The sequence below is a fragment of the Caretta caretta genome, chromosome 6 (assembly GCF_965140235.1).
Source record: "Caretta caretta isolate rCarCar2 chromosome 6, rCarCar1.hap1, whole genome shotgun sequence".
Lineage (NCBI taxonomy): Eukaryota > Metazoa > Chordata > Testudines > Cheloniidae > Caretta > Caretta caretta.
The window spans coordinates 9,428,291-9,454,283 of record NC_134211.1 but is presented as its reverse complement, the minus strand read 5'-3'; the positions used below and the strand labels follow the sequence as shown (position 1 = coordinate 9,454,283).

The following is a 25,993-nucleotide window of genomic DNA, read 5'->3' as shown; positions in this document are numbered from 1 at the left end:
TTGGACCTGACAAAGGAAAAGAAAAAAATTCTTTAACCGTATAAATAAAAAGAAAACAAGGAAAGGAGAAGTGGGACTGAAATTGCAAACCCAATGGCAAGGATTTTTAATGAATCCATACACTCAGGGGTCGTATCCAATGACTGGAGAACTGTATTTTCTGTTCTCCAGTCACTGGGTACGACCCCTGGGTTTATGGATTCATTAAAAATCCTTGCTATTGGGCTTGCAATTTCATGTGCTGGTTTCTTCAATAGTCTTGGATGGAGATTATCTGGGGCCACAAAATTTGGACACATTAAACTGTCTGAGTTTGGCTTCCACCTCGGATGTGGTAATTTCTACTTCCAAATTCTCATTCCCATTAGCTACCCTGCCACTGTCCCCAAGGCCCTCATTACACTTACTAAAAATGGAGGCAAAGTATTTGTTTAGCTCTTGGGCCATACCTACATTATCTTTAATCCCCACCCCACCCTCAGTGTTTAGCAGTCCATCATTTACTACAGTAGCTTTCATTGTGTTCAGTGCACTGTACTAAATGATGGAGGGATTTGTTGGAACAGGTTGGCAGAGCTGCCTGATCTCTAGATGACGTAAATCAGCCACAGCTCCACTGCAGGCAATGGGGCCAGATCCCCAGCTGGTGTCAATGGTCTGTAGTTCCACTGGAGTCAATGGAAGTTGTGGCAATTTACACCAGAGGAGGACCTGGCCCACTGAGGGCACACTCGGAAATTGTGTAACAAGATTCCACCATTGCTACCACTGGTTCACCCTGGTGTAGACAAGGCTCTGGAGGTTTCTGACACGTTTGCAAGGCTTTCAGTTAGCCTACTCTGAGCAGTTCTTTTGAGAAGGCTTATGAGGGTTCTCTGCCAGGTCACATGTAACACCTCGGTGACAATTCATGGTTTCACTAATGGACATTTTTGGCACAGCAAAGTTCATGGCTGCTAACGAGGGTATGAGCGTCCTGAAAGAAACCTTGGAACATTTACAGAAAAATCCTCATAAATAGCTTGAAATGTTCATTTTACCCTTTTGGTTTGCAATAGATCTGCTGTTCCAGAGAACAATTCCAAAATCTGCAGTAACATCATCATTGGGCTGAATGGTATTTTCTTTGGGTGTTTCAAGCAATTGTTGACCAAAGTGAATATTAAATTAAGACACTGCAGAACATCCTCCAACTCCTTTGGCTGCAGAGCATCCTCTGCATTTCCTGACTGACGTCTGTGGATACAGCAAGGGAAATAGCATTGAAAACTTGGCTCTTCAATAATTTGTGGCATTTTAACTTTAAAATATTTCAAAGCAAGCAAAATATGGGACTATTAGCATATTAGCCAAGCACTGCACAGACACACAGTGACAAAGATCAGGGCCTCCTCGCTCCAGGAGCTGAACAGACACACTGTGACTAAGATCAGGGCCCTGACACACAGGGTGTTGCACAGACACACAGCGAGAGACAGTTCCTGCCTTAAAGAACTCACTGTCTAAACAGACAAAGGAAGAATTATTATCCACAGGTTACAGATGGGGAGGTGGGGCCCAGAGAGACTAAGTGACTTGCCCAAATCACTCAAGGAGTCTATTGCAGAGATGGGAACTGACCCCAGACCTCCTGAGCCCTAGACCTCGTCTACACTGCAGATTTGCCCCTGTTCTAACCATCAGTGGTCAAAAGCCTCACAGCTGACAAGAACCTGGGCCAGTGCCTTAGCCACACAGCTTTCTGTCTCCTCTGAGCGGTAAACTACCCTAAACAGAGCCTGATTCTCCATTGCCATGGACCTGGTGGAGTTGTGTAGCATGGCTGTCAGATTCGGCTCTTCTGACCTGGTAGGATTGACACCTACCTGGCACAGGTGTAAACAACAAGGCACAAGGCAGGGGAGAATTAAATCCAATGTGTGAATATTGGCGGGTTCTTAGTTTTCAACAGCAGAAACTACACAGGAAATCTAACAGAGCTTAGACACGATATTTAACCAGTCGGCTGGCTCTGTGATCAATGTGGACAAGGAGCAGCTGTGTTAAGCATTATGCCAGCTAATCGTGAAATCCCACTGGGCCCAAGGTTTAACTGGAACTAGTTGGCATGACACTGAAGGTGACTTGCCTTAGGGTAAAATTTCCAAAAGCGCCTAAATGACTGAGGATACTGAAGTCGCACTTTCAAAAGTGATGCAGACTCAGACCCTCAAAGGTATCTCAGAGCCTAGAGATGCAGATGGGCACCTAGTGGAGTTTCAAAGCAGCATCTGGACACCTGACTCCCATCGAAATCTTCCCTGATCGGGAGGAGAGCAGGGAGGATAAACTCATTAAAGACTGTGAGGTGCCCAGATATTAAGGCAGTGGAGACCAGATAAGTACCTGAGACAGACAGAGGTCAGTTGGGGTCAGAGGTAACTCAGTGCCTCTCTGTGAGGGCCCAATGTGAGTCATTCAGGGCCTAGTTAAGTACTAAGTTACACACAGCTCCAAACAGCCTTGATCCTCTACTCCAACTAGGGAGTGCTCAGAGTATTACAGGCAGGGGCCAGCAAGTGCTACGCATTATGGGATGTCTCAGGTCACACCTCGTAGCAGTGTAGGACCACATTCAGACACGAGGAAGCAGAGGGCTGTCAGGATCAGACCCTGGCCCTGCCTGAATCCCCACCTCCTGGCCCCATTCTTCTCCAGCAGTGGGCGCTCCTCACATGGATCTGTGGATCAAAGTTCTGTTGGCCCCCAGGGACACCTGCATGCCCAGTACCAGGTCTAAAATTCGTATGGAGTTGCAACTAATTAGCCCCTGGAGCAGTCCTGGGAACTTCTAAGTGCTGGGGCCTTTCAGGAAATTGCCCACTAGGCCACACCTGCTCCATGGTGTTATCTGGGCAGCAGGACACCATGACCTCCTCCTGCTTCTCTCCGTGATGGTGGTGGCTCCTTTCTGTTTCTTCACTACCTTGTTGAGAAGTCTCAGTGTAGACTACTCACCTAGCACCAAGCCAAATCTTTGTCCTTCTGGCCATGTCCCCCAAAACTGGATTGACATCATTTTCCTGAAAGGACAGAAAGAGTGCACAACATGGAAATGGGTCAACTTTAGAGCTCATCAAAAATTACATTTCTTTTCCACAGAGGACTTCAACTTTTTGTCCAAAGAAAGAAAAAAACAAAACAGTTTTGATTTTTGGATATTTGTTTCTTCTATGAAGAATCAAAATTTTTACACTAAAAGCATAAAAACACAAAACAAAGTTTTGTTGAAAACCCAAACTTTCTTGAAAAGCAGTTTTGACAGAAAATTTTCAGTGAGCCCTAGTCACCTTTATCCTCCCAGACTTTGCAGGTCCTGCACCCCGCATGGCTAAGCCACACCTAAGGATCACACTCTCCATGCCCAAATATTTACCATGTGTCCTGATCCAGCTCCCACTGAAACCAATGGACAAATTCTCATTACACTGGTGTGACAGCACCTCTAGACTTAAAGCTGATTAAGTTCAAGGGTGGGGATTGAGCCCAATGCTATTCAGTTAGACAAGCTGTGGTGGAAAGGCTTGGGTTGGGAAACAAGCAACGAAACCGAAGCAAAGCATCTTGCCAAGGCCTTGCAGAAAATTACTAGGGCTGCTCAAAAGTTTTCCTTCAGCATTTTTTTCCAATAGAAAATTGGGTTTTTGACTAAATGAAATTTTCACCAAAGGTGTCTGCTTTTATGAAAATATTCCAATTTTTTGTAAAAATCAACACACACAAAATCGGTTGTGCGGTGTACCCTCTAATTTTTCCCATGCATGTGCAGAATGAATTTTGTTATGTGCACCAATATGGAGATGATGTGTGACACAACACCCCCATATTGGTGCACATGACAAAATTCATGTGATGGGATGGAGCTGAGAGGTAAGGAGTGCGGGAGGGGGCTCAGGGCTGGGGCAACAGGTGCATGGGGGTGAGGTCTCTGGCTGGGTGTGCAGGCTTTGGGGTGGGGTTGGGGATAAGGAGTTTGGGGTGTGAGAGGGAGCTCAGGGCTGGGGCAATGGGTTGGGGTGAGGGCTCCAGATGGGGGTGAGGGCTCTGGGGTGGGTCTGGGGATGAGGGGCTCAGGGCTGGGGCAGAGGGTTGTGATGCGGCAGGGGTGCAGCTCTGAGGTGGGGCTGGGGATGAGGGGTTTTGGGTGCAGGCTTCCCCAGAACTATGGCAGAGAGAGAGAGAGAAAGCTCCCCGCAGCTCTCTCTCCCTGCAGCAGCACCTGGGCTGGGGTGGAGAGGCACCTCTCCCCTGGCTGCAGCAGGTTCGGGGCTGAGGGAGAGGGATCTGTAACCCTGAGTGCTTGTGCAGAGCTTAATAGACTGCTGCGTGGCCGCACAGCTTAGAGGGAACATAGGATTTTGGCTCCTTTTTTTTTTTGTTAAGTGTTGGGGGCTCAGTTGCTGATTTCTGGAGGGAAAAAAATCAATATTTGGGTTTTTGTTTTTCCGATGAAAAGTCAAATTTTCTGCTAAGAATTTTGACTAGATTAATTTTTTTCTTGTTTTTGTCTAAATTTTCAGGTCTAGTATTTAAGTGCAACACACTAAGTTCCCCCCTCCCTGCCCATCCTCTCTCCACCACTCACTTCCCTACAACAATTCCCAGATTCAATTCTAGTGTCCCTTAGATCCCTGTCCCCCAATATTTGACCCCTACCTTTATTTTGTTTTAATTTACATTTTCCATAGGAAAAACAAAGATTTTCTGACCATCTAGAAAATATGGCTTAGGAAATAAAGATTAATGGGAGGTGGCCCCATTAATGTGCTTGTTGGCTGTTAGCCTTACGTCTATTTTGCAACGCTCTGCTAGGCGATTGGTGATCCGCTGGTACACGTTGTTCAAGAGAAGCTGCAGGGGCACAGGTATCTGAGGAACAGGCTCTCTACAAAAATTCTTCAGGGCAAGCATCTCCATGACTTTCTCTGCCAGAGAAGCGCAGCTCCCGATGAAGGTCTGATGGGCTTTTACCATCTCCAGAACTTTCCTGTACAGGTGGGATAGAGCTCTATGTTAATAAAAGTCTGCATTTGGGAAAGCATTTGATGTGGTGGAGTGGTTTATTTTTTTAAAATACACTATCATTATAGTTTTGGCCCAAGGAGCTGGTATCCAAGGCATAAGGATAAGTAATTCTCTCTTCAATACCTTTGCTTTACACTGATTTGCAAAGGAAAATAAAACTTAGACTGGCGATGTTTTTGGCCTCTTCAGGATGGATGGTGATTTGTACTGTTGTGTGCTATAGCTGCTTGAACTCAATGCTGTTTATGTCAGTCACTTGCAAGAAAATATGTTGTGTTTTGTACATGCCTAGAATGTTACATCTGAACATCTATAAAACTACTGATTATACACTGAAGTGGTTCTTGGTGAATTCATCAATTTGTGGATTGGTTAAGAATAACTACTTGTCCAGCTCTGAGAAACACTGTCTAAGGTAAAAGCAGACCTGAAAAGAAGAGAAGGTTACTCACCCTGTACAATAACTGAGGTTCTCTGAAATGTGTCCCCCTGTGGGCGCTCCACTTCAGGTGTCGGTGCAATGATTAACTACCCTCACTATTCAAAACGTATGCTATTTCTAGTCTGAATTTGTCTAGCTTCATCGTCCAGCCATTGGATCTTGTTATTCCTTTGTCTGCTAGACTGAAAAGCCCTCTATCATCAAATTGCTGATACCAGGCAGATATTTATAGACTGTCACCTTGTAACCTTCTCTTTATTAAATTAAATAGATTGAGCTCCTGGAATCTCTCACTACAAGGCCTTTATAATCCTTCCATAATTCTCCTTGCTCTTCTCTGAACCCTCTCCAATTTCTCAAAATTAGTAAGCTAACACGTCCTGGGCTCAATAAAAAGGATTATCCTAATTAAATTCCACTCCAATATTGCCTATGACAGCTATCAAATTGGCAAATTTAGTTTCCTATATTTCAGCTTTAAAATCTAAAATCAGAAAATTCATAACATAGACACTCCCCCCATTCAGCACAAAATCTTAACAGTGACTTCATAAGCCTTATGACTTCATGACATTCATGACTGGCACATCTGACTTGCACTTGGCCTATGCATCTGTGAAATGATTCTGCTGTAACACTGCTGAACTCAAAAGAAAATGAGACAATTCACCAAAAGGGATGAGATTTTTCTCTCATTATTCTCTGTGTCAATACATTATTCATCAGTTCACCATGAAAAATTCAAATAGTGCTCAAAGTTTAGAATTTGTGTTTGTTTTTTCCTGTTAATCTGAACTCTACCACCCAGCCTGAACCACGGTGCAGCTACCTCTGAAAATCCATTAATTAAATAAATTCATGAAAAATATAAATACAGAAGAAACCCAGATAATACTCCCTAGCTCTTACATAGCACTTTTCATCTGTAGATCTCTGACTGGAAATAAGGTGTAAATGTTTAACAGTGAGAGTAATTAACTTTTGGAACAATTTACCAAAGGTTGTAGTAGATTCTCCAGTCACTGACAATTTTTAAATCAAAATTAGAAGGTTTTCTAAATGATCTGCCCTAGTTCAAATAGGAATTAATTCAGGGAAGTCCTGTGGCCTCTGTTATACCAGAGTCAGATTACATGATCACAGTTGTCTTTTCTGGCCTCGGAATCTATGAATCAAAGCACTTTGCCAAGAGGGGCCACATCTTCACCCCCATGTTACAGATGGAGGAACTGAGGCATGAGGAGGTGAAATGATTTGCCCAAAGCCTCCCAGCAAACCAGTGGCATGGGCAGGAATAGAAGTCCAGGTCCTCTGGGACACACACCAGTTGCTCTAACCACTAGCCCACACAGTCTTCAGTTTTACTACTTCATTTGGAGCCAGCAAGCAAAGTGCTTCCAAGTTATACCACAAATAGCTATATTAAAATTTGCTAGACGAAAGAACTACAACATTCTTCTACGGAATATTTCTCTTGTAGACTCACGTTTGCTTGTCTTTATCCTGCCTCAGCTGAGCGAAGGGCAGGGACTGCATGTGTTGTGAAGTTAAAGGGTACTCTGCATTTTCCAATGGTTCCGTTTGAGCTGCATACATCAAAGGAAGCAGCCAGATCCAGCACATGCTATTACGGTCTTTGGAGCTTTGGATGCAAACATGCTTCAGAGCTGAAACACACTTCCTGCAATGACAGGGATGCAAAATGTTAAACAAACAAAAAATTCCTTGTATTCAGACAAACCCTGAATCCACAGTTATGTCTGTGCAGTTCTTGATGAGTTTGAGTTTCAACTGCGATCTGGATGACTGACTGGACAGCAGAGTGAAGACATTGCATCCAGTTGTACAAATAGGCCCAAGGTTTTTCTGAGCGGTGATGAATAATTGATATTTTTGTTGCAAAATATTGTAGGAAAAAAAAACTCTGGTTCATGCTGAACCAAATCCAAAAATTCAGAAAAATGTCAACGAATCCAAAAAGTCCATTTTGGGTCAAATGAAACATGGTGCTCAACCCAAAACAGTTTCCAGGCATTTTCAAGGACTAGTTTCTCAAAATGATCAGAGAAGGATGTGCTGCCTCTTTTATAACCATTAGTCCAGTTGTGAGGGCACTCATCTGCGATGTAGGAGACCCAGCTTTGAATCCACACTCTGGAAGGGCTCCCCGGTGAGTGCCCTAACTGCTAGGCAATTCTGTGATGACGCTCTCTATTAGAAGCTTTGTATAAAATACTTGAACAGTCACTGGGCCAGATCATGCACACAAGAAAGAATGATTCTATAGCCTGGTGGTTAAGGTATTCACCTAAGATGTGGAAAATCTGTATTCGAGTGCCCCTGTTCCAATGTTTCCTGTTATAATAGGGGTTTAGCATCATACTCCTTGAAAATTTAAAACCCACTTTGCTTTAAATTAACATTTGCACTTGAAATGTCATTTAAAGTCAAAATGTTAATTTAAAAAGAACATTTTATTGAAACTTGACTTTTTAAAATGAAAAATGTCATCTCACATTGTTAAAACATTTTGTTTCAATCAGAAAATGTCAACATTTTCCATTGTGACATTTCCAAATAGAAATTGTTCAGAACTTTTCATTGCATGAAAATTTTCAAGATGTTGACTTTTTGTCCTGTGTTGCAAATTCTGTTTTCTGATAATAAGATTGCAGTAGCTTGAAAGCTGGCAGATGTTCCTCCTCTCACACCTGTATATCCATCTTTTCAGATTCAATGGGCATTCTACAAACCACAGGTTAAAGACTCCTGCACCTTAAGACTATCACAGAAAACTGAGGTTTGGGATCTTTTCTGTCAATCATTCACGTCTTCATGCAGATGGGGCAGCCCTGCCAGAGCTCTCACCCATCTGGAGGTAGTACCACTAGCAGCCAACTGGAGACCTGTTCCTTGGAAGCATAAATCCTCTGCTCCCATTGACTTTAAGGCTGTCAGCTCTGTTGGCTAGTCTGTTTCCATCTGATTAGCATTAGAGGAGAGCTAGGACTCTCATTACGTGCCACACAGCAGCCTCGATATTTGGTCTTGCTGGTTGGTATCACAGTTTCCAGCTGTTACTGCAGTACAAATAATACATTATAGTAATTGTCACCCTAGGGTTAACCCTGAAGAGGGTGATCCCACGGTAAGCCCCTATTATATATAATGAAAACCCATAAATAATTAACTCTCCTACTTTCCGAGCTGTGTGCTTTGCAAATATGTCAGTGCATAGCATTTAAAGGGAAGTGAATGTGTTACCTTTAAAACCACAGGCAGAGTTCAAGCAAATAAAATTACATATATAGGGAGTTAGATAGATATTACCTTTTTCTTGGTTCTTTCAAGTTTGCGAATTTGCCTTCCTGCAAGTCAACCTTTTTGGCTATTTTTTCGATCTTGCTCATGGTTTCTGCACTTATATGGATATTGTGGTGACATACAGTGCATAATGCAAAGAGGAGAACATCCATCGCTGGAATAGGAGAATTCTGAAATCTGGAGTTTCCGAGTACATTTTCAATGAATTTGCGGATGTCATCATAAACCTAGACAAACAGTAAGAATGTTGTACATTTTACCGGAAGTGTCTGACATGTCTGAAATAAAGTTCTCCCAGCATCATCTCAGCTACATTGGCCAGCGGATGGGGATGGATGATGGAGGAGGTATTTGTCATTACTTGCAAAGTGGAAAGGTGGCTTTGAGGCTGAAGGCACTAACATGGTGTTCAGCAGACTCATGTTCAACTCTGCCCTTTGCCACAGACTCCCTGTGACACCTTGGTCAAGTCAGTTAATTGTTCAACTTTTTCTATTTAGATTGTAAGATCTTCAAAACAGGGACTGTTCTTGAATATGTGACGTGTCAGGGCCCAAAACTTGGTCACTGTGTACCTATGCAGTGCCTGGTGTGACAGGGCCCCAATTTCGATGGTTGTGCATTTTTGCAGCACTAAGCACAATGGAGCCTGGCCCACACCTAAAACTTAGGTTGACCTAGCTATATCACTCAGGGATGTGAAGAATCCACACCCCTGAGAGAGATAGTTAAGCGAACCTAAACCTTTTTGTAGAAACTGCTAGGTCAACAGAAGAATTCTTCCATCGACCGAGTTACCACCTCTCAGAGGGGTGAATTAACTAGAGATGGAAAAACACCGGTCTTTATAGGAAGAGTCTACCCTATGCTGGCATAGCTACAGTGCAGTAGCTGTGTACTGTAGCATCTGTAGTGTAGACAGAGCCTATGAGTCTATATAGCCACTTCTCACCATGGTATATGAGTGCATCTGTTAGAACTATGCAGAGGATGGACGTTCTGCTTTGCGAAGAATTTTGAAATTCTTTGTTCTGAATCAGAACAAAATCCAAACATTTCAAAGTTCTCTGCAAAGGGAAATTCTGAAAAAAAATTATTTTGGGTCAGACATTTCAATTTCAACATTTTTTAAATTGTGTTATATTATAATATATATACACACACACACACACACACTATAATATAAAAATTTTAAAAATTCAAAACAAAGTCATTTCAAATAAAAAAATCAAAAGGTTTCATTCTGAAAATGCCTGAATATTTCCTCCCATTTTTCAAGATGAAATTCCAGCTTAATCAACCTGATTTCACAAAGCCTTTCAATTTTGATGGTACCACAGTTTCGCCAACCAGCTCTGGGCTTTCTGATTTACTTATCTGCAGTTTCCACAGTATCTAGCTCTCTCTCTTTCTGACCCTCTTCTTTCATTTACAAAAGCATTGCATTGATTTGTATTTTGCTGTTTTTCAAGCACGAGATTAACTTTTGCTGGGGTACAAAAGTATATTGTATATTGAACAATATACTAGATCGTATATTATTTGCAATGTTGTTGTAGCCAGTTGTTCTAATGCAAGATATTACCTCACCTACCTTGTCTCTCTGATAATCATATATTATCAGTAGTTAAGACTTGGTTGGGTTTTTATGTGGCTTGAAAGTCACCTCTGTGCAGAAGGGCCCAGCAGAAGATCTATTTGTAACTTAATTCCTCAAAATAGGAAATAAGTGCAATTTAAGAGGTTCACATGCCTGTGGCTGGACCTTCTACATGGGTGGGGTGGAAGTGGAATCAATGGGAAGATTCAATGCACTTTGGATCAGGACCATAAAATCAGGCGTAAGCCTGTTCATCAGTTAACAAAATATTTTTTTTTAAATGGGAAACCTAAGAAATTTGTCCTGGAGCATGTCATCTTTTTTGTAACACCTTTTAACTAAAAATAAACTCAGACCCACAAAACCAAAGTTCTCATGCAGCCGCAGCCCGAAAATTCCTTTATTTATCATAACTGACTGCCCTTTTCTCCATCATGATTACAACTGGCTGGGAAACGGATCTCTCTTCCTGCAAAATCTTGCATTTAAAAAAAGAAAAGAAAATCAATCCTGAACCAGGACGAAAAGTCAAAGACATCTAAAGCCACAGGGTGGGATTTCAAGAATATTCTCTGTTTCAGGAGACCCTACATGGAATTTTTCAGCTCCCTTGCTATCTGCCTGAAGAGCTCTGTGTGAGCTTGAAAACTTGTCTCTCTCACCAACAGAAAGTGGTCCAATAAATATATTACCTCATCCACCTAACCTTGCCTCTGGAAGGTTCTCATCAATTTCACTGAACTTGAGAGCAAAACTGAAAAGAGCCTCCCAGTCTGGCTGTTGGAGAGACAGAGAGCTCAGCTACTCTTTCCCCTGTTATGAGGGTGGGGACGAGTGCCGCACCTCTCTGCCTTTCCAGCCCCGGAGCTGGGGAGAGGCAGGGAGAGTGACAATACATCTACACTGCAATAAAAACCAAAAACAAGCCTGTGGCAGTGAGTCTTAGAGCCCAGGTCAACCTACCCAGGACCCTCCCACCTTGCTGGGTCTCAGAGTCTGGGCTCCAGCCCAAACAGTAACAAATGGCCGTCCAACATCTTGACAGATGAAAGGAAATGTCAGTCAGTCAATGATGCTTGACAGCAGTGTAGGAGAAGAGTCCAATATGCAAGTAGCAGACCTTCCCACAGTGGTTATAGATCCACTCACCAGATGGAGGTTGAAGTACACTCTTCTTCCTGGCTCACCTGTGGGCCTCAGCCTGGGCTCTCTGATGGCTGTCTGCAATGACTGCACCAGCCTTGACCTAGCTTCTCCAGACTGAGTGGGCAGGGTTCTCCCATTTGTCAGTGGGAATGCTGAATTTCTTGAGACCATGCCTGACCTTGTCACTGTATCGGAGGAGATTTGGCCTTCCTCTGCATCATGGGCAGTTCTTGAATTGGACACAGAACACGGCCTTTAGCAGATGATCTTGAGGCTTATGCTCCACGTGTCCAGTATAGTCTGCATAGACTATAGGCCAGCTCTCTCAAGGATCTTTTTGTTAGTGATCCATTGGTCGCTAGTGACGCCAAGGATTTTTCTAAGACAGCAAAGGTGGAAGCTGTTCAATTTCCGGTCCGGCTTAGATTATGTGACCCAGCTTTCACAGCTGTAAAGGAGGGTACTGAAGACACAAGCCTGATAAACAGACTTCACGGTTAGGAGCTTCTTGTTCCAGACATGTGAGGTAAGTTTGCCAAAGGTGACAGAGACTTAGCCTTGATAGGGAACTCGATGCGAGAATTGGCAAAGTGAGCTGGTTACAGTTGAGCCAAGATAGCAGAAGTGATCCAGGCTGTCCAGAGCTTCATTACTGACCTAGATTTTAGGTGGGATGTTGATGCCCTGCGACATGACAACTGTTTTCTTGATATTGATTACCATGCTGAACTTGATACATGTGTCAGAGAACTTATTCATCATGATCTGCAGTTCATCAGGTGAATTAGAGATGAATGCAATGTCATCTGCAAAGAGCAGATCCTGAATAGTGAGCGGGATGACATGCCTTTTGTTCTGAAATCATCTGATGTTGAACAATCCTTGATTCAATTACTATGCCAGATGGATTGTCTCCAAAAGCATATTTAAGAAGAATAGAGAAGAAGATGCCAAAGCCAGTGGGCACTAAAGCGCAGTCTTGCTTCATGCCAGTATCAATGCTAAATTCAGATGATGTTTCAATTTCATACTGGATGGTTGCCTTCATTCCCTCATGGACCTCCTTATATAGGGAGAGGACTTTTTGTGAACAGCCAATTTTCGACAGGATCTTATACATGCCATTCCTTCTAACCATGTCAAAGGCCTTTTGTAGGTCAATGAACACTACATAGAGAGGTGCCTATTGTTCACAGCTTTTTTCTTGCAACAAGCGCATTGTGAAGGACATGTCAGTCATAAAGTCTCCAGCTGTAATACACACTGTCTCTCAGGGTGAATTCTCTCAGCAAGAACTTGGAATCCTTTCAGCAGGACCCCTGCAAGCACCTTGCTGACCGTGTTAAGCAGAGATATCCTTCAGTAGTTGTTGCAGTAGCAGTTTATTTCTGTATAAAGAAATGATGTTTGCATCTTTCAGATCCTGGCGTATGTGGCTTTCTTCCCAAGTGCGTGGATGTCGCTCACAAGTTTTCTCCCCCTACCTTTAGGAGCTCTGGAGGTATCTGATCATTGCCTGCTACTTTCCCCAAACGCAATCTCTTTGATAGTTTTCTCTACATCTTTGAGAGCTGGTGTTTGGTCCAGCTCCTGCATCGTTGGCAGCTGGGGAATGGCAGCTGTCATAAATATAAAGGGAAGGGTAAACACCTTTAAAATCCCTCCTGGCCAGAGGAAAAACCCTTTCACCTGTAAAGAGTTAAGAAGCTAGGATAACGTCGCTGGCACCTGACCAAAATGACCAATGAGGAGACAAGATACTTTAAAAAGCTGAAGGGAGGGAGAGACAAAGAGTCTGTCTGTGTGATGCTTTTGCCGGGGACAGATCAGTAATGGAGTCTTAGAACTTAGTAAGTAATATAGCTAGAGATGCGTTAGATTATGATTTCTTTAAATGGCTGAGAAATTAAGCTCTGCTGAATAGAATGGATATTCCTGTTTGTGTGTCTTTTTTAACTTAAGGTTTTGCCTAGAGGGATTATCTATGTTTTGAATCTAATTACCCTGTAAGGTATTCACCATCCTGATTTTACAGAGGTGATTCTTTTTATTGTTACTTCTATTTTACTGTTTCTTCTATTAAAATTCTTCTTTTCAAGAACTGAATGCTTTTTTTTATTGTTCTTAAGATCCAAGGGTTTGGGTCTGTGGTCACCTATGCAAATTGGTGAGGATTTTTACCAAACCTTCCACAGGAAGTGGGGTGCCAGGGTTGGGAAGATTTGGGGGGGAAAGATGTTTCCAAACAATGCTTTCCTAATAAAATAAACCCGGATAAACATTTGGTGGTGGCAGTGGAAGTCCAACGGCAAAGGGTAAAATAGTTTGCACCTTGGCGAAGTTTTAACCTAAGCTGGTAAAAGTAAGCTTAGGAGGTTTTCATGCAGGTCCCCACATCTGTACCCTAAAGTTCAGAGTGGGGCAGGAACCTTGAAAGCTGCTAAGGCAGTATCACAGATAATAACATCCTTTGAGTAGCATTCTTTGTAATGCTCAGTCCATTGGTCAAGTTGTTCTTGCCTGTCAGTCCGGATGATACCATCTTTCACTTTCAGGTTTGCAGACTTTTTACAAATTGGACTAAGTGCCTCTTTGATTCCATCATAGGTACCACAAAGGTCCCCTCTTTCAAAACAGGTCTGAATCTTTTTGCACAGGTCTTGCCAATACTCCTGGGCTAGGGTGACCAGATGTCCTGATTTTATAGGGACAGTCCCGATTTTTGGGGCTTTTTCTTATATAGGCACTTATTACCCACCACCCCCGTCCTGATTTTTTACACTTGCTATCTGGTCACCCTATCCTGGGCACATTCTCTAGTGGCTTTCTGGACTGCAGGCTTACCTTCTTTGAACTTAAGAGATCTGGACTTAGATAGTTGTTGAAGTAAAGTTAGGCAAGCTTGCTTTTTCTTTTCTATGAATGGGAGCAGCAGATGTTCAGATGCTGCAGACCAGTCAGGTTATTTTTTCTTTGTTGTTCCAAAGACATCTTTGCAGTAGCCAGTGTCTTATTCTTGAAACTTTCCCACAAGGTGTCAGAAACAGGGGAATCATGTTGATCATTTTCAGACATACGCTCAAGAGCGTGTTGAAACTTTGCTTAAGTGTCAGAGTCCTTCATGTTAGTAAAGCTGAGGCAACAAGGGCATGGTCAGTGTTGCAATTAGTGCTATGCATTGATCGAGCATGCAGTACATCACAAATGTTTCTGTGATGGATCAGGATGAGGTCAAGCTGATGCCAGTGTCCAGAGTGAGGGTGCCTCCATGTGACACTGAGGCTGCTACTGCCAGCAAAATAGGTATCTGAGACTATCAGCACACACAAGAGGCGCAAAGCTCAAGCACACATTGGCCATTTTCATTGAGGCTACTATGTTGGCTAATGCTGTGTCCTCAGTGCTCCCAGTCCCTACCCACATGGGCATTGAAACCATTGAGATCAGCGTGACTGTTCCTTAGAGGGACATTCTTGATGATTTGTTCCAGTTGAGAATAGAACTCATCTTTTTGCTGTTTGGAGCACAGTTATTTTTAGCCCTGTAGTGCGACCCCAAGTTAGTTGACTCAAGCTCTGAGACTCGCTGGGTTTTTTCTGCAGTGTAGACTTACCCAGAGAGTCAGAGCATTCTGCCTCAGCCATAGGCAGAAAATGAAATTGAGAAGAACCTTCCTCACAGGCAGCTGTGGAGTCATCATGAGGCTTGTGTGTGGGAAAACAGGGCCCAATTGTGCCAGTTGAGGTACACAGCACTTTGCAAATGACAGATTATTCCATTCACTGTCAGTTGCAAACAATTGAACAAAAATATTCATTATGGGTTGAAATGAAAGCAAAATTTTCAGAGAATCAGAAAATTTGAAGGAAAAAAAAACACCTCATTTAGGGTCCAACTAAACATGTTGTTTGACCTGAAACTGAATGTTTCCTTTGGATTTTGGGTTTAACTTTTTTTAAATTTTAAAAAATAAATTTGAAGGAAATTTCTAAATGAAAAATAACTTCATATTGAAAAATTGAAATATTTTGACTTCTTCAGCTTTTATTTCCAACCAAAACAATTTGGTGAAATTGACACAAATTTGCATAGTGTTTTGGTATCACCAAATCTATATTGTTTGCCAGAAAAAAGGTTTGGCCAAAAAAATGTGCCCATATACATATACGTAAGATTTTTGGGTGTTGGAACTTAGCAGTGAGCCACTGAGAAGTTACTACAGGGTTTTTCCAGCATGCACAGTTACTTGGTCATGGGAGCACCTCAATTGTTCTGTAACAATTTTCCAAGGGATGTGGTAGATTCTCCACCCCTGGCCATTTTTAAATCAAGGATGGATGCTTTTCAAAATGATCTACTCTCGTTCAAACAGGAATTAATTTGGGGAAATTTCCCTGGCCTGTGTTATACAGGAGATCGGACTAGATGATCACAAGTGGTCCCTTAGAATCTATGGGAAACTTCAGAAGGTTAGGACAGCAAGACTGTCTGAGAATGTGAAATTTTCAAATTCTCAGTTATGGATAGTGGCACCCCTGCTTCCACAACTGCAAAATGTGTCACCGCTACATTCCTTTCTGGGAATGGTCAGTTATCACCATAGGTGCTTTTCAAAAACAGCTACAGTGTTACAGCCTGTCATAAATATAAAGGGAAGGGTAAACCCCTTTAAAATCCCTCCTGGCCAGAGGAAAAATCCTCTCACCTGTAAAGGGTTAAGAAGCTAAAGGTAACCTCGCTGGCACCTGACCAACATGACCAATGAGGAGACAAGATACTTTCAAAAGCTGGGAGGAGAGAGAAAAACAAAGGGTCTGTGTCTGTTTGTGTGATGTTTTTGCCGGAGACAGAACAGGAATGGAGTCTTAGAATTTAGTAAGTAATCTAGCTAGGTATGTGTTAGATTATGATTTCTTTAAATGGCTGAGAAAATAGCTGTGCTGAATAGAATGAATATTCCTGTCTGTGTGTCTTTTTTGTAACTTAAGGTTTTTCCTAGAGGGGTTCTCTATGTTTTGAATCTAATTACCCTGTAAGGTATCTACCATCCTGATTTTACAGAGGTGATTCTCTTTTTACTTCTATTAAAAGTCTTCTTGTAAGAAAACTGAATGCTTTTTCATTGTTCTAAGACCCAAGGGTTTGGGTCTGTGGTCACCTATGCAAATTGGTGAGGATTTTTACCAAACCTTCCCCAGGAAGTGGGGTGCAAGGGTTGGGAGGATTTTGCTGGGAAAGACGTGTCCAAACTACGTTTTTTCAGGAACCCCGATAAAGTTTGGTGGTGGCAGTGGAAATCCAAGGGTAAAATAATTTGTACCTTGGGGAAGTTTTAACCTAAGCTGGTAAAAGTAAGCTTAGGAGGTTTTCATGCAGGTCCCCACATCTGTACCCTAGAGTTCAGTGTGGGGAAGGAACCTTGACACAGCCCCTGAATGAACTGTTACACAATGGACAGAAATGGTGCTGCTCCACACACCGAAGCTTATAGCATGTGGAAAGGTCCTTACCCTACACTGCATCTTTGCCTGTAAAGCTAGTTGGTGTCACTTTCCCAGATGGCACTGGAGCAGTAGTGTCTAATGTGGTAGCATCCTTTTCAATAGTTGGTGAGCCCTAGTGGTGCTTGTAACCCTGGCTGACCAGGTGCCAGCTCATGCCAGAGCCACAGGCCAATTCACTTGTGTGTTAGTAGATCAAAGTGGGTATTAAATGAGTAAGTGTGTATGCAGTGTTGAAACTTAAACTTAATGAAATCTAGTGGAATGTCACTTGCATTGCTTTCATGTACCTGTATCCTGTTATAACAGCAAATATTTACATTGTGTATGCCCCGTAACTAAATAACCAATCAAACGCGAATGAAGCTTTGTGGAATGCAAATGAAAAAAAAGGCCAATTTCAAAGCAAGTGGTCTGTGTGTGTGATGATCAGAGATCAAGGACCCAAAATGGATTCTTCGCTCTCCATCATCAAAGGAAAAGACTACATGAGTATAGACACTGTCAGCTTGCTTTCTGTCAGAAGAAGCTATGAATATGGATTCAAGGAAGGATCCTGCATCTCTGGACTGTTTGGACTCTTATTGGGAAGTTTACCAGATGCAAAGCAGAAATCCCCAGAGACAGTCTGAGTACCCTGAAAGACTTTTGGGAAACTGGCAGTTTATTACATCACTGCCACCATTTGGAATTACAAACTGTGACTCACCTGTACATTTCTTTTACCTGCTTTAAACCTCTCAATAACTCTCATTTCCTTTTCTCAGCAAATAAACTTTTAGTTTACTACAGAATTGGCTGCCAGCGTTGTCTTTGGTGTAAGATCTGAAGTACCTATTGATCTGGGGTAAGTGACTGGTCTCTTGGGACTGGGAACAACTTGATGTGATGTTATTTTTGGTTTAAGTGACCATTTATCACAAAGTGTAGGTTATCTGGGTGGCAAGATAGACTGGAGAGTCTAAGGGGACTGTCTGTGACTCCATGGTAAGACTGGTATAGTGATCCAAGAGTTCACATTTGTCACTTGCTTGGTGAAATCTAATTGTAGGACACACCACCAGTTTTCTGCCCTGTTTTCTGACAGTCTGTTTTGAGGTCATCACTCACAGTTCTGAGCCATTCCAGACAACGTGACAGTACTCACTGTGTTCTATGTTTTCTAAACCCCCAGAAACTAGTCATAGAAGAAGAAGATTAGGGTTGGAAGAAACTGCAGGAGGTCATCTAGTCCAACCGCCTGCTCAAAGCAGGACCAACACCAACTAAATCATCCCAGCCAGGGCTTTGTCAAGCTGGGCCTTAAAAACCTCTAAGGAAGGAGATTCCACCACCTCCCTAGGTAACCCATTCCAGTGCTTCACCACCCTCCTAGTGAAATAGTTTTTCCTAATATCCAACCGAGACCTCCCGTACAGCAACTTGAGACCATTGCTCCTTGTTCTGTCATCTGCCACCACTGAGAACAACCTAGCTCAGTGTTCTTCACTGCAAGGCCTGCGAGCCAGTGGCAGATCCCATGGACCTAAAGTTCAGCTCCCTGTTGATCATGATCTCCGGCGATCTCCAGCAGCACAGGTTCCCTGAGGCTCCCTGCCTGCCCCAGCCCTACGCCACTCCCGGAAGCAGCCATCACACCCCTGCAACCCTGGGGTGGGAAGCAGAGGTCTCCATGCACTGCTCCTGCCAGCAAGCACCGCCCCTCCAGGGCTCCCATTGGCCGGGAATGGGGAACCGTGGCCATTGGGAGTTGCAGGGGCAGTGCCTGCAGAGAGGAGCAGAGTGCAGAGCCACGTGCTCCCGCAGGGGCCACAAGATGAGTTGGCCCCTTTCAGGAGCGGTGTGGAGCCAGGGCTGCCTGAAGTAAGTGCTGCCCGCTCCTGCACCCCCACCTGGAGCCAGCACCCCATATGCCTCCTGCACCCTAAGCCCTACCCTGAGACCCCTCCCAGAGCCAGCCCCTCATACCCCTTCTTGCACCCCAAGCCCCTGCCCCGAGCCCCCTCCCAGAGACAGCACCCCATACCCCCTCCTGCATCCTGTACCCCTCCTACACCCTGTACCCCCTGTGCCAGCCCTGACCCCCCTCCCAGAGCCAGCACCCCATGCCCGTTCCTGCACTCCAACCCTCTGCCCCAGCCTGGAGTCCCCTCCTGCACCCAATCTCCCTCCTAGGCTGTGGTTGGAGACTGGAAATCAAAGGTAGTACCAGGTTAAAATGGTGAGGCAGGAATCAGGGTCAAAGTCAGGCTGGAGTCACAGACCAGGAGACAAAGCAAAGTCTGGCATTGCAGCAGGCCAAGATCTGTGTGGTTTCCCAGACAAATTCCTAGGGCAACTCCGGGGTTAATAGGGGCACTTAGCCAATCTGGGGGCTGCAGGATACTGTCATTCTGGCTCTTGTGGGCAGTAAGTCCTGAGGCACCTACTCTCCACAACTCTCCCTGGCTGTGCCCTTGCATGGCCTCCTAGTGGTACTGTGGGAATATCAGCTGACCCAGGCTCTGCAGACCTAGGGTCTAGTCCCCAGGCCCTTACATTAGGGCTGCAGGTTTGTTACAGTGCAGAAAAAGGCCCAGACACCATGATTTCTCAGTTAGTCTATACCTTTCTGAAGGTGAGTCACTGGCTCAGCACACGATGGGGAGGCAGCAGAGCCAAACCTGCGCAAATAGTGCTGCAACCAAATGCACTCATGGGCAGCGAGTTGTATGGGCCGGTGGTGCCCGTGCTCCACCAATATTTAGAGCACAGGACCCAGCTCCACCAAAGTTCAGGTATGGGTCTCTCCCCCAGCCCCGCCTGCTGCCGCCCTTGCGTGCCTCCCCCGGACCCACCTGCTGCCCCCGGGTGATTTTCGCTGCCACCACTGGCAGAGTAGCGAGGCTAAAGCGGCTTCCTGCCCACCCACTCCGCTCCAGGTGGCTGCGGCCCTTGGGCAGGGTGTGTGTGTGGTGTCCCTGTGTAGTGCCCCCACCCCAAGCGCCCCTGCGGCCAATGGGAGCTGCGGGGATGGTGCCTGCGGGCAACAGCGTGCGGAGACCCCCTGCCCCACCTAGGAGCTGCTGCCGGGGGTGGGGGGTCACTTACGGGAGCTGCCCCAGGTAAGCGCCACACTCCTCCTGCAGCCCGCTCCCGCACCCAAACTCACTCGCAGAGCCCACACCCCAATCCCTTGCCCCAGCCCAGAGCCTGCACCCAAACTCCCTCCCACAGCCTGCACCCCAATACCCTGCCGAAGCCTAGAGCCCGCACCCTGCACTCAACTCTCTCCCAGAGCCTGCACCCCAAACCCACTCCTATACCCAAACTCCGCCCAGAGCCTTGGGGGTGGGACGGGTGGGACTTGGACCCATTCTAGGCACCACCAAAAATTCTACAAACCTGCCACCCTGAATGCACTAGCTCAAAACATCCAGAGTGACCAGTCACACAGGAGCTGCCTTGGCTGAGTGTAGGACAGGCTCATTTTTCCTTCCTCACTGAGCTGAGATTAGGGTTGCAGTGCTGAAGCAGAGAGGGCTGCTATAGGTATTCAATGCCCCCTCATTTGTCAGGGCATCATTTATCCAAATTCATGGAGCAAACACTAAACCTGTGAATTTTATTAAATTTACCATGACTGCTCTGTGATTTTTGATTAAAAAAAATGCCATGACACATCTCCAGCCCCCATCAGGTCCCAATCTGGTAGAGATGATCCCAGTGGCAGTCCAATCCAGCTCCCATTAAAGCAGATGGAAATCCTTCCATTTCAACAGGAGCTAGACTGGGCTGTTAGGATCTCATCCAAAGCCCACAAAGTCAATGGAAAGACTCCCATAACTCCAGTGATCTTTGGAGCAGGGCTCAAGGCTAGAGAAGGAAAGAGCAGTATATATATATATATATATATATATATAACTCCCAGCTTTTAATGATTCTCTGATGATTGTCAATGCGCCATGCGCAGGTACAGCTATCTCCAGAAAGGTTCAGTGGGGACCTTTCCAGCCATTGTGGAGCTGCCATGAGAGATGGGCACTGCTCCCTTACCTTTCTCTTGTCAAAGTCAGTTTCACGATAAATTATTTTTTCCTCTGCATCACCGATGCTCCTGCTTTTGAAGCACTCCTGGTAGCAGTGAAGCTTCCTTTCCACGTCACCAAAGTCCTTTCGGAGAGAAAGTTCTTGGTATAGCTCATTTTCCAGGAACTGCAGAATAGACTTGCTATCATTCTCTTTGGACATTCCTATTGAGAAAGAGTCTTTCCAGGACTTTTCTGGAAACTGACAGATGTCATCAAATTGGGTCCACACTCCTAATGAGAAATAAACATTGTAAGCCTTCAAATAAATGCCTGTAAACCTTCAAACTTGCAGGGGGGCAGATTGTGGGAGGTAATAGTCCACAATCTGTCAGAGTTAATGTTTTCATTTGATATTTTATAGTGCTGTTTGCACCATTCATTTAATAGATTCATCGATTCTAAGGCCAAGCAAGGCCCATTGTGCCTATCCAGGCCACCCTCCTGCCTAACCCAGGCCAGAGAATCTTCCCCAGCGATTCCTGCCTCCAGCCCAGTAACTCCTGGCTGAGCTAGCGCGGAACTTTGAGAGAGAGACGCCCCATCTCCACTGACAGATTCTCAGTGATGCAGAATGCATCCCATCATATGGGAGCTGTTGCAATGGCTATTTCTCTTTCCTGGTAAACACTGTCCCCTTATTCCCAGACTGAAATGGTCTCCCATGAAGTTCCAGCCAATGGATCTAGGTCTGCCTTTGTTTGTGAGGTTAAACTGCCCTCTCCTCTCAGAAATCTCTCCCCCATGTAGGTGCTTGTAGATCAGGATCATGTCCTCTCTTAACCTTCTCTTGGATAAATAAGATCTCTCATGCTAAGGCAGGTATTCCCAGACTTTGAAATGTTCTCATAGCTCTTCTCTTGTGCCCTCTCCAATTGGTCAAAATCCTTTTGGAAATGCAGACACCAGAACTGGAAATGTGGATAGCACAACAGGACTTGAGTCTAGAGAAGATGGCCAGGCCATAGTTCCATCTCCTTCCCATGTCCCAGCTCGCATTATAGGACTAACACAAAGGAGCGAGTAAGCTACAGCTCAGGAAGGTGTGTAGATTCATAGATTCATGGATTCCAAGGCCAAAAGGGAGCACTGTGATCATCTAGTCTGACTTTCTGTCCAATACAGACCAGAGAGCTGCCCCAAAATAATTCCTAAAGACATAGGCATGGGAACTATGGGTGTGTGAATGGAGGTGGGGGGGGTACCGCAGCACCGCCAGCTTTTGTGCAGATCACACCCACCACTCCACGTCCAGGGTCCCAGCACTGCCGGCTCAGTATCCAGGGCTCTTCTCCTGGCCCCACACCTGGAGTCCCTCTGCTCCTGACCCCGCGCCCAGAGGCTCAGCTCCTGGCTGCCACCGACCCCATGGCCAGGGCTCTGTTCATGGCCCCACACCTGAAGTCCGAACACAGGGTCCCAGCCTTGGCCCCCTCACCCCTGTTCTCATCCCCCTGTCCCCAGAGCCATGGCTGTGCTCCTGGCGGCCCAGCTCTGGGGAGTGGGGGGCATTGACAGGAGTAAGGGGGTAAGGTAAAAAGTTTGGTGGGAGGACTACTGGCTTTCAGCTTCCCCCGCCCCACACACACACACAGTAAAAAACATTCCAGAACCATTGCCTAAAGAATATATTTTTTCGGGAAAAAAACCTAACCCAAAGGGTTGGGCACATCCCACATGCCCCTGGAGTCTCTGCTAGGTACTGTCTCCCCAAACCAAAATATTCATTACTTATTGGGCTGTTCGGAAATGTTTCCGCCTAAATTTATTTTTGATGTGAAATTGGGTTGTCAACCAAACAAAAAATTGCACTGAAAATGTCTTATTTCCCTTGTTTTTTTTTTTTTAATTTTCATTGGAAAACCCAAACCCTGAAAACTAAACTGTTATGGCTGACAACCCCAAATTTTTCAGATTTCAGCTTATACAGAATGAAAAATTATTTTTTCTTGAGACAAAAGCCTCATTTTCCAACCATCTCTAATTATTTATATTGTAGAAGCACCTGAGAGCTCCAGTCATCATCATTTATCGCAGTGCAAAATGTGATTCTTACCTCCTGCTTTGATGGCCGAATCGGGCACAATTAGAACTCGGTGGAACTCAGCCTTTTCTTTTTTTTGCACTGTTTTATAAATATGCTCTAACTGAATTGGTCTTTTACTACTGTGCATGTCAATAACCCCATATTTATAATAGATGGGTTGTCTGCTTTGTAGATCCGAAACAGGAACTTTTGCTTCACATACCGTAAGCATCCCATACTTATTGCTGACACTAGGAAATTAAAACAAAACAGAAGAGTTGGCTGTTTATTTTAAATCATAAAGAGCTCCAGTTGACCTCCCCTTGCCCTCAGTGGGATCATGATCAAACCCCAATAAGGCATCGATTCTGCAATGAGGTCAGTGCGACAAGACCAGAGTTACCAGCCCTCAGAATATTATTGCAAGCTGAGAATCTCAGCTCTCATTAAAACAAAAAGTAAGATTCTAGCCCTCGTGACTGCTCAGAAGAGCTTGAAAATGTGACCAAGACCCCTGTAAAGGCTCAGAAACCAGAGGATAAATAGAATGAACCCATGGCATTTATTTTGTAAAAATCTCATAAATTTTAAGCCAATCTCATGATTTTTGAGGACTTTCTGATTATTTATTAGCTGAGAACCTCAGCTTTCTTTTCTTTTTTAACATAAGCTTCTAGCCCTCACAGTTGCTGAGAAAAACATGGCAATGCTGATACTAAATGCTCTGGCACCAGGAAGCAAACAGAAACTCCAGATTTAACATTTTAAAAAAAATTTCATGATTTTAAGCCAATTTCAAGATGGGGGGGGGAGGCTTGTGGGAACTATGGTTTTAAATTGAGTTGGGATATTAGCATAAGCAATGGGCCCGAAGTATGTGTCCAAAAAGAATGAGATCGTGAGAAAGAAGAGTTTTTGTGTTAAACTTGCAGTGAGCCTTCGAAATACCGGTGTTATCCTATTTAAGGTTTGGGTTGAAGTAAGAGAAATAAAACATGGTTTTCTGGGTACCAGATGCAATAAATAATTGGCTACATAAGTTTGTTTTACGTATTATAATAAAACTGCTTCATCTGGCCTTAGCTAAGATCGGCTAATGGCCATTGACATCACTTGTTTGTTAAAGTATAAAAAAGTAAAACTCTTGAAGGGCTCTTTTCTCACACCTGCCCGACCAAGCTGGAGCTGATCGATATGGATCTAAACACCCCTAGGTCCAGTCCATTTGTAAGTATCTTGATCAAATGCTCATAAATGTTTAGTTACTATTTGGATATAGTACATTTCTTATTATTTAGGTTTTTAAGGCATGTTTAGAGGAAACATATAGGTGTCATTTGGCATTTGGATTTAATAAAGGAATTTATGGTTAAATTAGTATCGTGGTAACACCCTGCATAAACAACAACTCCAACAGGTTTTTGATTCTTTAAAGCTTGGTAATGGTGATACTGCAAGATTGAGGCCTAATTCAATCAACTTGGTAATGATAAAGACACATATACAACGAGCCTGATTATTCTCTCTGTTAAACCAGTGTTACTCCATTACTCCAGTAACTTTAATGGGCTTCTTTGGATATGCACCATCATGGGCTGAGTGCAGGGTTTGTATCTGGAATGTTCAGCACTCAGACCATAAGCCTCTACCACTCGAACTGAAGGACTCAGGGGCAGATTCTTACAGGTATTTAGGTGCTTGACGATGCAGATTTTCAAAATCCATCTGGGTGCTTATCTGCATGGTTAGGGCCAGATTCTTACAGGCACCTAAGTTCTGCTCTCCATGGAAAAGTTGCTCGAACTGAACTAAAGTGTGTTACCTCGTGACAACCACACACTGGAAAGAGGCAGAGCAGGCTGAAGGAACTGGTGATCAGAGTGCACTCGGAGAGGAAACATGTCAGACAAGAACTTAGGAGAAAGAAGATCTGTCCCCGCAAACCAGGCCCCCACCCATTAGAAAAAGGAATAAGCAAAAGAACATTCAGATGTTCAAATTTCACTGTGTTTGAAACCTTGTGAAAAACATTAAGGCCCAGTCCCCACTGTATGCCGTGTGGATGGCTGCTCTGAGAAAATCCTTGATCCCCAGGCCAGTTTTATGCCAAGCCTGGTGGTGTTTAGAGCAACATGGGTAATTCCTTTATTTCTCCTTTTTTAATTCTGCCTTTCTCCAGCTGCTGCTGCTATTTCTTTTTTGTGTGGTCTCCCTCTCACATTGGAGGTGAACGTTTGGCATTTTTGCCAAAACCTTCCTTATCAACCATGTGCAACGGGGCCAAGAGATATAGTGCTTAGGGGTCAAGCTGTTAAAGTAACCCACAAATTCATAGATGTCAAGGCCAGCAGGGCCCATTGTGCCTATCAGCCTGGCTTCCTGCTTAACCCAGAATCTCCCCCAGTGGTTCCTGCCTCCAGCCCAAAAACTTCTGGGTGAGCTAAAGCAAAGGTTTAAGAAAGAGAAACCGCATCTCCGTTAACAGATGCCCAGTGATGGAGAACCCACCTCACTCCTATGTAGTTGCATCGACTGCCCTCTAGGTATCAGTATGTCCTGGAGTCTGGCTTTCCTGGCGCATCTGACATGTATCCTTGATTAACCCCCCCCTAAGCTAAAGTTGTCAGATGCAGCCTCTGATTGTGAGCGTCTCAGTTTTGGGGGAAGTGGAGCTGACATGAGGCACCTTGGGCCTGATTTACAGGGCAGGGTATGAGCCCCTGCAGCCCCCACTGACTGTAATTAGGGCTGTGGGTTGCAGCCCCTCTGAATATCAGGGCCTACAGGCCTCAGGCTAAGCCCACCCCACAGCAACTGAGGCAC

At 44.4% G+C, this 25,993-nt stretch overlaps 1 protein-coding gene across 1 annotated transcript in view; it reads right to left on the bottom strand.

The window, feature by feature from the left end:
- The window catches only part of LOC125637939 (E3 ubiquitin-protein ligase rnf213-alpha), a 144,942-nt gene that overhangs the window by 110,455 nt on the left and 8,494 nt on the right, over positions 1-25,993 (bottom strand). The window contains exons 4-10 of the mRNA XM_075130130.1: positions 23,201-23,421; positions 21,113-21,378; positions 8,837-9,057; positions 6,993-7,187; positions 4,828-5,026; positions 2,998-3,062; positions 1,041-1,236 (exon numbers count right to left, since the gene is read on the bottom strand). Of these exons, the coding sequence (XP_074986231.1) occupies positions 1,041-1,236; positions 2,998-3,062; positions 4,828-5,026; positions 6,993-7,187; positions 8,837-9,057; positions 21,113-21,378; positions 23,201-23,421 (1,363 nt within the window). The remainder of the gene's footprint in view (positions 1-1,040; positions 1,237-2,997; positions 3,063-4,827; positions 5,027-6,992; positions 7,188-8,836; positions 9,058-21,112; positions 21,379-23,200; positions 23,422-25,993) is intronic.